Source organism: Bombyx mandarina, chromosome 23 (genome assembly GCF_030267445.1).
Source record: "Bombyx mandarina strain Sakado chromosome 23, ASM3026744v2".
NCBI lineage: Eukaryota > Metazoa > Arthropoda > Insecta > Lepidoptera > Bombycidae > Bombyx > Bombyx mandarina.
Window position 1 is genome coordinate 19,623,266 of NC_143229.1, and position 13,125 is coordinate 19,636,390.

At 39.2% G+C, this 13,125-nt stretch overlaps 1 protein-coding gene across 1 annotated transcript; it reads right to left on the bottom strand.

Annotated features, from left to right (window-relative positions):
* Positions 1 to 328: 328 nt before the first annotated feature.
* LOC114243951 (fatty acyl-CoA reductase wat) lies at positions 329 to 12,886 on the bottom strand. Its single transcript, XM_028175615.2, has 10 exons — positions 12,653 to 12,886; positions 8,675 to 8,765; positions 6,889 to 7,011; positions 6,052 to 6,176; positions 4,888 to 5,046; positions 4,711 to 4,817; positions 4,001 to 4,068; positions 1,534 to 1,723; positions 1,027 to 1,207; positions 329 to 690 (listed from the first exon to the last, which is right to left on the bottom strand). Exons 1-10 carry the CDS (start codon positions 12,820 to 12,822, stop codon positions 342 to 344), a joined length of 1,563 nt encoding a protein of 520 aa, XP_028031416.2. The 5' UTR covers positions 12,823 to 12,886; the 3' UTR covers positions 329 to 341.
* Between the last annotated feature and the right edge of the window lie 239 nt (positions 12,887 to 13,125).

Below are 13,125 nucleotides of genomic sequence, written 5' to 3' on the forward strand. Positions count from 1 at the left end.
CATACATAAGGGAAAAGCCCATACAGCCCCAAATCTTTTGTATTCAGTTATTTTCTAACGAAAATTAAATTGAAATTTAATTAATCATGGAATAAAATTAAATGAAGTCAGATAAGGCAATACCTCAGATGTTGGATACGATGAAACGAAATGGTCTTTCATGATCAGTAAAAAGGTAAAAATTTACCAACAGTTCTATGGACTTTTAGAAACATCCTAATAATTCATATCGAGTGATTTATTTCACGTTGTTACTCTGTAATTTTACAGATGGCCATAGTACGATATGCCATCATTATTAAGCATTTAAAATAAAATAAATAAAATACAACATAAATTATTTATTTCAAACACAAACAAACGAAACAACTTAAGATTTTCCAAACGAAATAAGCGAGCAACATTAATATAACGTAATTAGCTATCTTAAAAACAATACGCTTCCTCTGGGCGTATTCAGCGTCCGTCAGATTATCCTCTAACAGATATTTCCTGATGCCCAAACACCAAACGTTAATATACTCAACCCAATTAATTGAGGCGACGTCAAAATTAAATATAACTTGATCCGTTTTTGACAGATTATTAAACAATTCCTCCATGTTTTTGTCTTGGAAATACCAAGTTTTCGACGAGAAGTACGACAGAGCCACGTTCGTTTTGTATACTTTCGTATTCACATCGACAAATCTAAAAAAAAACGGGGTTTTGTGTGAAAGCTTCATTGCTGATTTTCGTAGAAAGTGTAAAGCTTGATTACTAGCGGCCAAATAAACGAGTAGGTACCACCATCTTGCCTATTTCTATTAAGGAGCAGTTGTTTGCATCATTCAAAAGAGACAGAAATTAAGGAGAAGAGTAATTTTGTCCTTTTCTAGACTAAAAGAGACTAACTAGGGTTACTAATAATAAGTAAAAAAAAATCTTGATAAGACGATTTTAAAAACTGCCCAAATAGTTTTAATTTGCTTCTACGTGTCTCGAAAACCAAAGGGATCATTAAAATTTTTAAGCCCGCATACATACCTAGGTTTGTTTCCCGTAACCTTCAGGAAAGTGTCCACAATATAAGCAGGCAGGTACTGCAGGATCCAAGTTAACAGGAGGAACAGCGTGGGGCTCGCCGTGAATACCACAAAGACGTCCCAGAGAGCTTTGGGACTTGGCATTTTGGCGGCAAACTCGAGAGCGTATTTCTGAATATGCCCTAAAATTCAAACGGGGTCTCTAGTCATTGCCTATGACGTCACAGACCGCAGACGGTGACCGTTTAATACGTTTAAAGCGGATAGTTTGACTAGAAGTGGAGTGTCTTGGGAGCCTTAGCCTTAGGGTAGGTGCCTTGACTATTTCTGGTACGAGCAGTATGTTCCGGTTTGAAGCAGGTGGTGCAGCTGTAGTACTATAGAACAGGGACTTAGAACTCATATCTCAAGGTAGTTCACCCACGTGTTCCGTGCGCCATATCACAACATATCAAACATTCTCTCGCATTTTTTATTCTAGGGTCTTCACTTCACGAACTCGACTTACCGAAAGTGATCATGTTTCTGCTGACAGACGTCAAAGCGTAGATCTTGGGAACGTCGCTTCTGACGTTCGCTGTCACGTAGCCAGCCACGATGATGCTGTTATTGACATAGTCCACCGGCACCACGCTGGATTTACTCGACACGTCTGCGTATATGACGTGGGTCAGTCCAAGGCCAGGGCTCATCACAATCTGATAAACGACGGAAACTGTACAAAGACTGATACAGTGCCCGACGACAAATTTCAAACATCGACTTTAGAAAGAGACGAGACGGCTTCGTAGAGCGCTCTCTCTGTCGCACGCTGCACTAAGAGCCCGGTATCTATACGCACACGGAACTGACCACTGACAGACGTCACGTAGGCAGCGTGCGAAAGAGACAACGCTATATGAAGCTGGATTCAGTCGATCGTCTCTTTCTAACGACCGACGTGCAACATTTAACGCCGGGTAAGATATCAACGGGCTCTTAATTAATACAGTTTTTAGTTTCAATTAAGTTGACCAATGGTCAATGGCACAGCAGTTAGCGCCCCTGACTGTTGCGCCGAGGGTCTATGGTTCGATTCCTACGTCGGGTAAACATTCGCATAACGAATAGTTTTATTTGCTCTTTCTCACAGCGTGAAACGAAACGCATAGTCTCATTTTTTATAATATTATCTGTGCATTTATCACACAAAGAATAAAACCCCAAAGGTTTTTTTTCTTTTTTTTTTCCTACCTAAGCTGGTAGCCTTGAGAGGCTATTCCAGCGTAACCTTAACTAGTAGGTGAGCTCACGGGGCTCAAACTTGACGACGTTGCTAACACGAACCCTAGCAAGAGCCGTGCTTCGCAGAATCTACCACCGGATTGGAAACGCGACCCACTGAGAAGATTCAGCGAGAAACTCAGTGGGCTGTGTTTGAGGGTTAATTTACTCGTCGAGCCCTTCGTCGCAAGCGACGGGTTCGACGAGAACGGTGACCGGGCTCAAAAGTAATGAACATTTTCCTAATAAGATATGACCTAAAGGTCTCTGTCACCAGGTAATAAAAAGAAAAGAATTAATTTTGGACTTTTTGGCGGGAGCGCGAAGAGTCAAGTTGTGTGATTTGTTTTATTTTGTCTATTTAGTGTTTCTTCGGGTTTAAATGTGTAATAAAATAATGGTAGTTTATTAACTGATTAATATCTGTGAAAGTGCACAAATGTGGGAAAATGAAACAAAGCCGCTGGACGTAACTTCTCGGGGTCATCCAAAAAGTCCACTGAAAAAATCCTAGTAAATGACCACCATTTTACTGAGATTATATTTCATCCCATATCATCTCAATTCATTTCATTTAATTTCATCCCAGTTGATTAGTGTCTCAAATTAATCATCTTCATTTCATTTCACTCCACAATATCATTTTTCATAAAAATATGAATAATATAAATTAAAATAAGACATGACTTAAAGGTCTCAGTTACCAGGTCATAAAATCTATTAAAAAAAAGAATAAATTTCATTCCATATCATCTCATTTCATTCCAGTTGATTAATGTCTCGAATTAATCATCTTCATTTCATTTAATTTCACTCCATATTATAATTTTCCATAAAAATAAGAATATTACTTAAAATAAGACATGACCTAAAGACCTTAGGTCATAAAACACCTTTAAAAAAATCTCGACTTTGGCGCCTTTTTTTATACATTTTCAAATATGTTTTCTAAATATATTTGTCGGATTAAAATATATATATAACATCACTTCCACAAACCGACTTATTATTTGTCCCGAACGTTGACGCCGATATTTTGGAATAATTAATCTATAAATGAATTCAAGGTTTTTTATAAACTAGATACTAGCAAAAATGGCGTCACAAGAAACCAATTGTCATACTGTACGTATGTTTACGGGCATTCGCAGTGGATCTTGACTACACGGGAGTTAAACAGGCGAGCCATAAAGGGTTATTATGACAAATAGCTCGATAAAACATATAAAATTTAAGAGATAACTTGATATTTTGAATGTATTATTCTTTTATTACAACGCAAGGAATCCCATTAATCCATTCAATGTATTTTTTTTCCTATCGATTTGCTGCAAGCCTAAGAATCTATTACAGCTACGTGCAGACGGGTAGGTGAGCTCACGGGCTCAACCCGAGAGAATTTGTTAACACTAACCCTAACAAGAGCAATGTGCTTAGTGCGAGTTTTTTAACTTTTTCGATAGCGTAAAAGTTAACTTAAATTTGTACCTATGGAGTTGAAAGGTTTGCCTACGTTTGCCGCTAGGGGCGCTGTTCCGACTGCATACAAATTGAATTAACTTTTACGCTACCGAGAAAGTTAAAAAACTCACACTACGCACACAGTGCTTTTCAGAATCTAGCACCGGATCGGAATCGCGACCCATTGAGAAGATCCGGCGAGAAACTCAGTGGGCGTTATCTATTACCGACGTTAAAGTCAAATGTCATACCGCATTTGCGCCGAATAAACAAGTCTTATCCAACCAGCCAGGCATCGGTTCGTAATAAGCGCCAATCACTGAAAATATAAATCATTACAATTCATTGCACGGAATTATCGTTAACACGATTCCATTACTTTGCCATTTATGTATATTATATCGGGAATGAAAGGTTATTTGGTATAAGCGACGTTTTTGCAATTTTACAGCAGAGCCATTTAAAGTTTAAAATTTTGGAAAAAATATCATAATAAAAAAAAGCTGATTCAGCTATTTGAATGGACTAAACTCCTTCGAAGTTCAATTAAGAACATATGCAGCGGTAAAACGGTAGGCAGCGACTTGGCTCTGCCCCTGGCATTGCGTATGTCCATGGGATCCGGTAACCACTTGAAACCAGGTGGTCCGTCAGCTCGTCCATCCATCTAAGCAATAAAAGGAGTCCTTTGGGCACGCACGGTACTTATACCACCACTCAGCCTATTTCTGCGCGAACCAGTGAAAAAGCTCACGTCCCAATATGAGTTGGTATTTGCGTTGTTGATATCTACGGCGTCAGGTCTGGATTTAAGACCAGTTTGCCCTGTCATCGTTGATCCATCTGAACTATAAGCAGACCGATTTAAGAACGATGTCATGACTTCTTCACACGAGATCGGAGCTTGCCCGTTGGTCTGATTATAACTGAAACTTCTGATTAGAAAAGAATTAAGATTTACCAATTGCGGGCCTCACTATACAGATGGGCAGATCCGAAGCATTCTTCACTAAAGCTTCAGCCAAAGCTTTTTCGAACGTGTAAGTGTTCGGCCATCCTTTTATGATACTGAAAAAAAAAAAACATTAATCGCAATGTGGAATTACGGCACCATCGAATTGGACTGCTGGGTTCTTGCCTTGGAGTGATGGCGTCGAGTTGTTCCGCATCTAGTTTCTCTGCTATCGCCAGCATAGCTTCAGGAGTCAATGTGCAAGGATAGAATTCTTCGTGAACCTCTGTGTTTACCCTCTGGTGCGTAGCGTGGGCATACGCGGTGGAAACATGGACGAAGGTTCTGTAAGAAAAACGCTTACTATAGGGAGCTCTTTTTATTCGATCATACGGCCCGCTTTACTATAATCAGTTACCATCGCCGGTGATCCTCAGCCAAACAGCTGATAGCTCTTCACACTTCGATAGAAGAAGGACATGTTATAGCGCTGTGAAATAACATGGATGAGAGTTCATTCCAGAGCAGGATGATAACGTGGCAAAGAAGATCTCTAGGAATGCACTGTGGATGAACGCAGTCGTTCTTGGTATGGATAAACTCTGCTGCGGGGGTAGGCGGTGTGATGGTAAAAGATGAAGGTGTCATTTCGATCAATTCCTCAGAGTACTACCCATGGAACATTCGAAACACACAGAGAACGGCGAGGCTTAATGGGGAAACCTGGTCGCGTTTGGTCCATACAAAAAGTTCCCAGGAATTTCCCCAAAAAAATACCATGGAGTAAACGTTTTTGTACCATATACACTAGTAAAACTAAATCACCCCTTTGACTATGACCAACTACTCATGGGCCGGGCCTCCTCTCTTAAGTTTACGTTACTATATCAGGAAGATTTTTTAAAGCACCGTCGACACCTGGACCCATCTACATTACAAACGGATAAAATATTTAGGAGCCGGGTCAGGATAGATATATGAATTTATTTATATATACATAGACGACCAACGACCGCCATGTTTCCAAAATGTGCTTTTTCTCCTCAACAAAATTAATATGAATTGGGGTCCTTGTTAAATCATGAAAATTGCACATCTGCTTTTTTCGGGCATTTGTTAGTCGGTATTCTCCTCTTCCTCCTTGCTTAGATAATCATACATACTAAGGGTTGTGGCTTCCATTAATAACTTAAAACCATACTTTTATATTTTAACTTTGTTATACCTATAATTCAGCTATAAATACAATAACTGAAGCAATCTCATAATTCTCTACTTTGCTAATTAATTAGCCTTTCTCGAAACAAACAAACAGAGTAGAGTCATTCATTATTCAAAATCTAAACTCACTTAAGCTTCTTGCAGTCTCTGCCTAAACTCAGAGCTTCTCTAGTTCCGCGAAGGTTGACCGCCGTCGCCACCTTCAGCGGCTCATCAAACCTAGTCGTCGCAGCCACGTGGAACATTACATTTACCTGCAAATTTTATCAACACATTTATCATCCCAGACTTTTTTGGTCGCAAGACCTTGCGAGAGGGCTTTGGAAGTTTCCAGTTGCAATTAACCAGGTCCCTATCTCCGGTGCCCTATAAAATACAGTTTAAAATACAGTTTTATTAGGACAGTTATCCTACAAGGACCGCATTGTACGGACACCATCTATGGACATGTGTTGGGAAACGCGCAGTCGAATAAAAATAATTTAAAGAAATGAAATTGGATATCTACACCGATTTTTCTTAACTCGGTATGCTATTAATGTATCGATAACCCATACTTCCAAGTCTGTTGATGTATTTCCAAGTTATGGTATAATAAAGAAACTCGCTACCACAAAAAGTCAAGTGGGTTAAATCACAGAAGGCTTGTCGAGAGTACTTAACTTGCTGACGTCCATGGGCGACCACCCACCATCAGGTGGACTATATGCTTGTTTCGACCCCCAAACTAACATACCATATCGGTAATCAGAAACTGAATTACGTACTGACATACATTTTAGTATACCCACGTAAAATATTTACACTTCTGTTTGGCCGTCAAGGGCCAGACAGACAGGCACAGACCAGAGTTACCGAGTCAATCAAACAAATAAGCCCTAAAAATTTTACTCTTGTTTTTCGATCGTGTACCTACTAACTAACGAATCCGTGGAGCACGAAGCCACAAATATTCTTCTAGTTTACCTGCTCGCATATTATCGTTCGGTCGTGGTCCGTCAGCCCCAGGTCCAGTTCAGCGATATCACCTTCCACCGGCACCAACTTATCTTCAAATTTCGGTTTTTTCTCCCGTAAGCGATTGAATACCTATATAACAAAGTTGCGTGTGTAGGATTTTGTGGCGGTAGCTATCTTACAACCCAAGATATTTGACAGATGCTTGAAAATCCCTTACGACATTATTAAGATAAGCTTGCATATATAAGTTTCGAACAACGACATTCGGATCGTCGGTCTACCGAGGACTTTCCGCTCGGTGGAAGTTCTTTCCTCCGTCGTTAAACCTCCCACATATTTCATTTAAAGCTACCGTAGCAGAATAACACTTAATTATCGTTTGCTGACATGTTCGGAATAGTTTTAAGGGTCCAGCGGCGAAGCATAAGGCTTACTAGATGCGTGCCACCGCCCTGCTGATATTGTGATGAAGCGAAGCGACTTTCTTTTTCAAATCGCGCGGACGGATGCCGATTATCCCTGTTTTCCAATTACAGCACAAGAGCGCATTATGCGGCATAATCCTCAACGATAATATAAACAAAATTTCGATCAATGCCAACTTGAAGAAAAAACAGTTGTTAATTTTCTGTCACTGAGTCGGTATCGATTGCGAGTATCACGCGAGAGCAGTACTTTTGAGAGTGCTCGATTGTGCGAAGCGTTGCTGTAGTTGGAGCATTCAACGTTGAGCATTATGCCGCATAATGCGCTCTTGTGCTGTAATTAGACAACAGGGTTTGATGTCCTCGCCGAATCCGTCGCTTGCGATGAATAGCTCGACGAGTAAATTAACTCACCGACACAGCCAGTGGCGGATTAAAGGTCCAGAGCGCTCTAGGCAATCACTTTATCGGCGCCCCTGTACCGGCCATAAATGGCCATTATCTATACATATAAATAAAATTGGTGTGTCTGTTTGTAATATTGAAATAGCCGCTTTTTACTACATGCATATGAATATTTACTTCTCAAAGTTACTCCTTATATCATCAGCTACCTATCAGTGAAAGTCTCGTCAAAATCGGTCCAGCCCTTCCAGAGATTAGCCGGAACAAACAGACAGACAGACAGACAGACAAAAATTGTAAAAAATGTTATTTTGGTGTATGTACTGTATATGTATTCATATGCATGTAGTAAAAAGCGGTTATTTCAATACTACAAACAGACACTCTAATTTTATTTATATGACGTATAGATTCTGAGCTCGCGCACCCCTTGTAACTAGCTACATGCCCCTAGGCACGTGCCTAGTTTGCCTTACGGATAATCCGCCTCTGGACACAGCCCACTGAGTTTCTCGCCGGATCTTCTCAGTGGGTCGCGATTCTGATTCGGTGGTAGATTCAACGAAGCCCTGCTCTTGCTAGCAAGAGCCAGTGTTAAATTTAAGTGTTGTGTAAGTTAAGTGTTTCGCTTTTTAAATCAACATTATATTCGAGTGGTGATATTTTACTTAAGCAGAATGTCTGCAGCTTAACAGGAGAGCCATTTAAAGTTTAAAATTTTCAAACAATTTAATAACAAAAAAACTTCTTCAGCTATTTCAAAGAGCAAACATAATTGGAGTTCAATTAAAAACACCGAACTATTGATGCTAATACCAAATAAAACACATAATTAATTACAAAGGTAATTGTCGCGTATCAAGCGAGATGTCGTTTAAACCAAATAGCATTTCACCTCTCGATATTGTTTCTGAAGTTTCGAATACATTACTGATATCCTGGTACAAAAAAAGAGAACTTACAGCCTCTGACGTAATCTCTGAAAATCTCTCCTTGACATTCTTCCCTTTTTTACGCCTTATTAGTATATAAATCTTGTTTATGTTACATGATCTGAAAAAAATCAATGTACAGAAAAAGTGAATGAGGAAAATTAAACTTAAAATTAAAGTAATTATTGATTTAGGTGAGTGGAGAGGTTGGCGTAATCCAAGGACGTAATGACAATCCGTAATTCCGCAATTTAAATGCGATAGTTTGTTTGTTTTTTTGTCGTTTATTCACGTCAAAACAAAGCAACGGCTTGATATAGTCAGGAGACTGATGTAGGCCAATTTTTATCCCAGCAAAAGTACTCCTACAGGAACCTATATCTATTTAATTTTTGGTTTATTACTTAGATGGGTGGACGAGCTCACGACATACCTGGTGTTAAGTGGTAACCGGAGCCCATAGACAGCTATAACGTAAATGTCGCCACCGCCCTTGAGATGTGAGTTCTAAGGTCTCAGTTTTAACAGTACAACGGCTGCCCCGCCCTTCAAACCGAAACGCATTACTGCTTCACAGCAGAAATATGGTATGAGTTCTATGGTTTCAGTATAGTTTTATTTGTCAAAAGACCAGATTAGCGGCTGTCCCTATTGGATACCTCCTACGCCGCTTCGTATTAGCCATGTCCCCATTCTGAGGACTGATCAAGTCCCCATCCAAAGATTCCCCAAAAAGGAATTGGGTTGAGAGGCATCTATCTTTTTTTCACTACCTATTTGATGGTAGCCTAAGAGGCTATACCAGCTACTCGCGGGTAGGTGAGCTCACGGGCTCAGCTTGAGAGAATTTGCTAACACTAGCCATAGCAAGAGCAATGCTTCGCTGAATCTATCACCGGATCGGAATCGCGACCTACTAAGAAGATCCGGCGAGAAACTCAATGGACTGTCTATTTAAACGCTGCAATGGACTTTATTAGAGATGGTCTCTGGTGCATAACTCTGTGTCAATCTCTCTAACAACCAATTTCCTTTCTTTGTTGATGTATTTATTAGCTAGGTACTAGCTGACCCGGCAGACTTCGTAATGCCTCAATCGATAAATAAAATACCGAAACTTTTGTATAAAATAAACTTAAAACAAACTAAAGAAATCCGTCCGACGGGGTACGCATCAAAGGGAAAACAAAATAGTTATTTTTATTTAATTCCGAGCATTTTCATATTTATCTACCTTTTAAACCTTCTCTGGACTTCCACAAATAATTCAAGACCAAAATTAGTCAAATCGGTCCAGCCGTTTTCGAATTTTAGCGAGACTAACGAACAGCAATTCATTTATAGGAGATTAACGAGTTTTACTATCCATTAATCAGATTGTAATGATATTCATTTTTGTTTCTTTAAGATTTCAATAACATAACAAAAGAGAGAATGATAAGGAGCAAATTAATAGAAAATTCCTGTGATTATGGGCGAATTTTGCTGGATGAACATTAGTAAGTGCGCTTAAACATACAGAATACAGGAGATATATAAACTTAATATACATATGAATTATATTATTATGTCAGATTGATCTTTGTAACGTGGTTCGACCGCGTAATCGAAGTGACTGACGCAAACAATCTTGCTTCGACAATCTTAGAACAAAAAACAAAAAACAAACAATATAAAAGTAAAATTTTGCACAAGAATACTTATTAACACAATCCTTTGTATGTATATTACTAATGCATTGTTATTTTAAGATTACATAAATTTTAATAAATTTAAATTGAAAATAGTGTAAAAATATAAATACATATTTTATTGTAAAAAAAATCGTAGGGTGCATGGTGTTATTAGTTATAAATATTTTTCTGACAGATATGAGTAGAAGAATTATTATTTCAATAATATCTTAAAAAGCAGCCCACGCATTTTTTTAAATAATATATAATATAATTTTTAACATTATTTTCAATTTACTTTACTAACATTTATTTTCAATTTTTTAGTTGAATTTTATACAAAGCGTGTTTTTTAGTTTTTTTAAACTATTATTTATTTTTCATTTTTTAGTTAAATTTTCTATAAAAGCGTATTTTTAAAACTATTAAGTACTTTACATCCATTCCTGCGTTATCGACTATAGATAAAAATTAAATTGGCAAAAATCTTATTTTGCAAATTGAATAATTGAATAATCTTATCAAATTAGTGTATTGTCATCGGTAGTCGATAAATCTACATAGTTTGAATGAAATCTGGCCGTTTAAAGTGGGTCAAAATCGCGTCTAAAGGAGTCAGTTACAAACATACAAACATACATACAAGTGAAGCTAATATAAATCGTGTAAAAAAGAACTTAACTACGAGTAATATTAACTTAAAAAAAAAAATATTTAGGCACGTGACTTTTTTGACTACTTTTTGACGTACAGTTCCTTGTATTGGTATTTCATTTATGTGTAGATTTTTTTTTAATTTTTTTTATTGCTTAGGTGGGTGTACGAGCTCACAGCCCACCTGGTGTTAATTGGTTACTGGAGGCCATCGACATCTACCACGTAAATGCGCTACCCACCTTGGGATATAAGTTTTAAGGTCTCAGTAAAGTTGTCTCATCTTTCAAGACTAACGCATTACTGCTTCACGGCAGAAATAAGCAGAATAGTGGTACCTACTCGTGCGGACTCACAAGACGTCCTACCACCAGTGATTACGCAAATAATAATTTTGCGGGTTTGATTTTTATTACACGATGTTATTCCTTCACCGTGGAAGTCAATCGTGAATATTTGTTGAGTACGTATTTCATTAGAAAAATTGGTACCCGCCTGAGATTCGAACACCGGTGCATCGCTCAACACGAATGCACCGGACGTCTTATCCTTTAGGCCACGACGACTAAAATCTTAAATCTGCTAAAAGACTTTGCGGTCTACATGAACGCTGAAGATGAACTGCTTCTTCACGGCTGTTCAAAAAGTAGGTCGATGGCATACACTCAGGGTGATTCCCAGTACAATTCGTACTGGGAGTCACCTCTAATAAATACCTAGACGAGTGGACAAATTCACGTCTCACTCGGTTTTGTAGTTGCCTCAGACACATCCAGTCATCGTTCTCGTCAAACCCGTCGCTTGCGAGGAAGGGTTAGGCGAGTAAATTAACCCACAGACACAGCCCAGTGAGTTTCTCGCCGGATCTTCTCGGTGGGTCGCGATTCCGATCCGGTGGTAGATTCTGCGAAGCTCTTGCTAGAGTTAATGTTAGTGACGCCCTCAGGTTAAGGAGCTCACCTATTAGTCAGTTTACGCTGGCATTACTTCCTAGGTTACCAGCTTAGGTAGGAAAAAAGCCCACAAATACCAAAAAGGTAAATACCTCTACCCACCTTGAGACACGAGTTCTAAGTCTCAGTTTTACAGTACAACGGCTGTACCGCCCTTCGAACCGAAACGCATTACTGCTTCACGGCAGAAATGAGCAGAATTGTGGTACCTACCCGTGCGGGCTCACAAGACGTCCTGCCGCAAGTACAATACTGCAATCTTTTACTGAATTAATTAGATTAGATTTTTACTGGTGGTAGGACCTCTTGTGAGTCCGCACGTCTAGGTACCACCACCCCGCCTATTTCTGCCGTGAAGCAGTAATGCGTTTCGGTTTGCAGGGTGGGGCAGCCGTTGTAACTATACTCAGACCTTAAAACTTATATCTCGAAGTGGAAGGCGCATTTACGTTGTAGATGTCTATGGGCTCCAGTAACCACTTAACACCAGGTGGGCTGTGAACTCGTCCACCCATCTAAGCAACAAAAAAAAACATACCCTTATCGTTTTAGCTTAATGTTCAATGAACCCTGAATTCAACCGTTAAGACCCCACTTCGAGTGATTACAATCGCTCGTAGCGTGCAAAGTGTGTAATGTGCAAGGTTCACAAGTGCTCAACGTTGAGTATAGAGCCGTAGCGAAGGGACGACCAGCACCTGTTTAAGGTTCAATTCTTTGTACCTCACCTGAGCAGTTTCTCTATCAATTGCTTCCCAATGAATCCAGTCCCTCCGGTTATAAACACGTTTGTGTTTTTGTAGAACTTCTGCACGTCCGAGAGGCCGCTAGCGATGGCCTCATCGATCGGCTTCTGCCTATTCAGAATCTCCAATTCTATGGCCGCGGCAGGATCCATGGTGATTGAAACGCCACTTAAACTAATAGGTTCATTTTAATATCACACACCATGTCCTGTCGTGTCTGGTTCGATCGACACTCGATCTGCACCGCACTACACTAAGTAAAAGTTCACGCGACACTCTCCTCACACCGTCGTCACACAGCCGTACGTGTCAATACATAATTTGTATACTAACGCGCGTGATTATAATCTAACTTCAATTAATGCTGACAGTAAGCTCTCAATGAACTGGATTACTTACATTGCAGTTTTATTGTTTGAATTAATGTAGTTCTTGGATTGTTTGTTAATCGATAT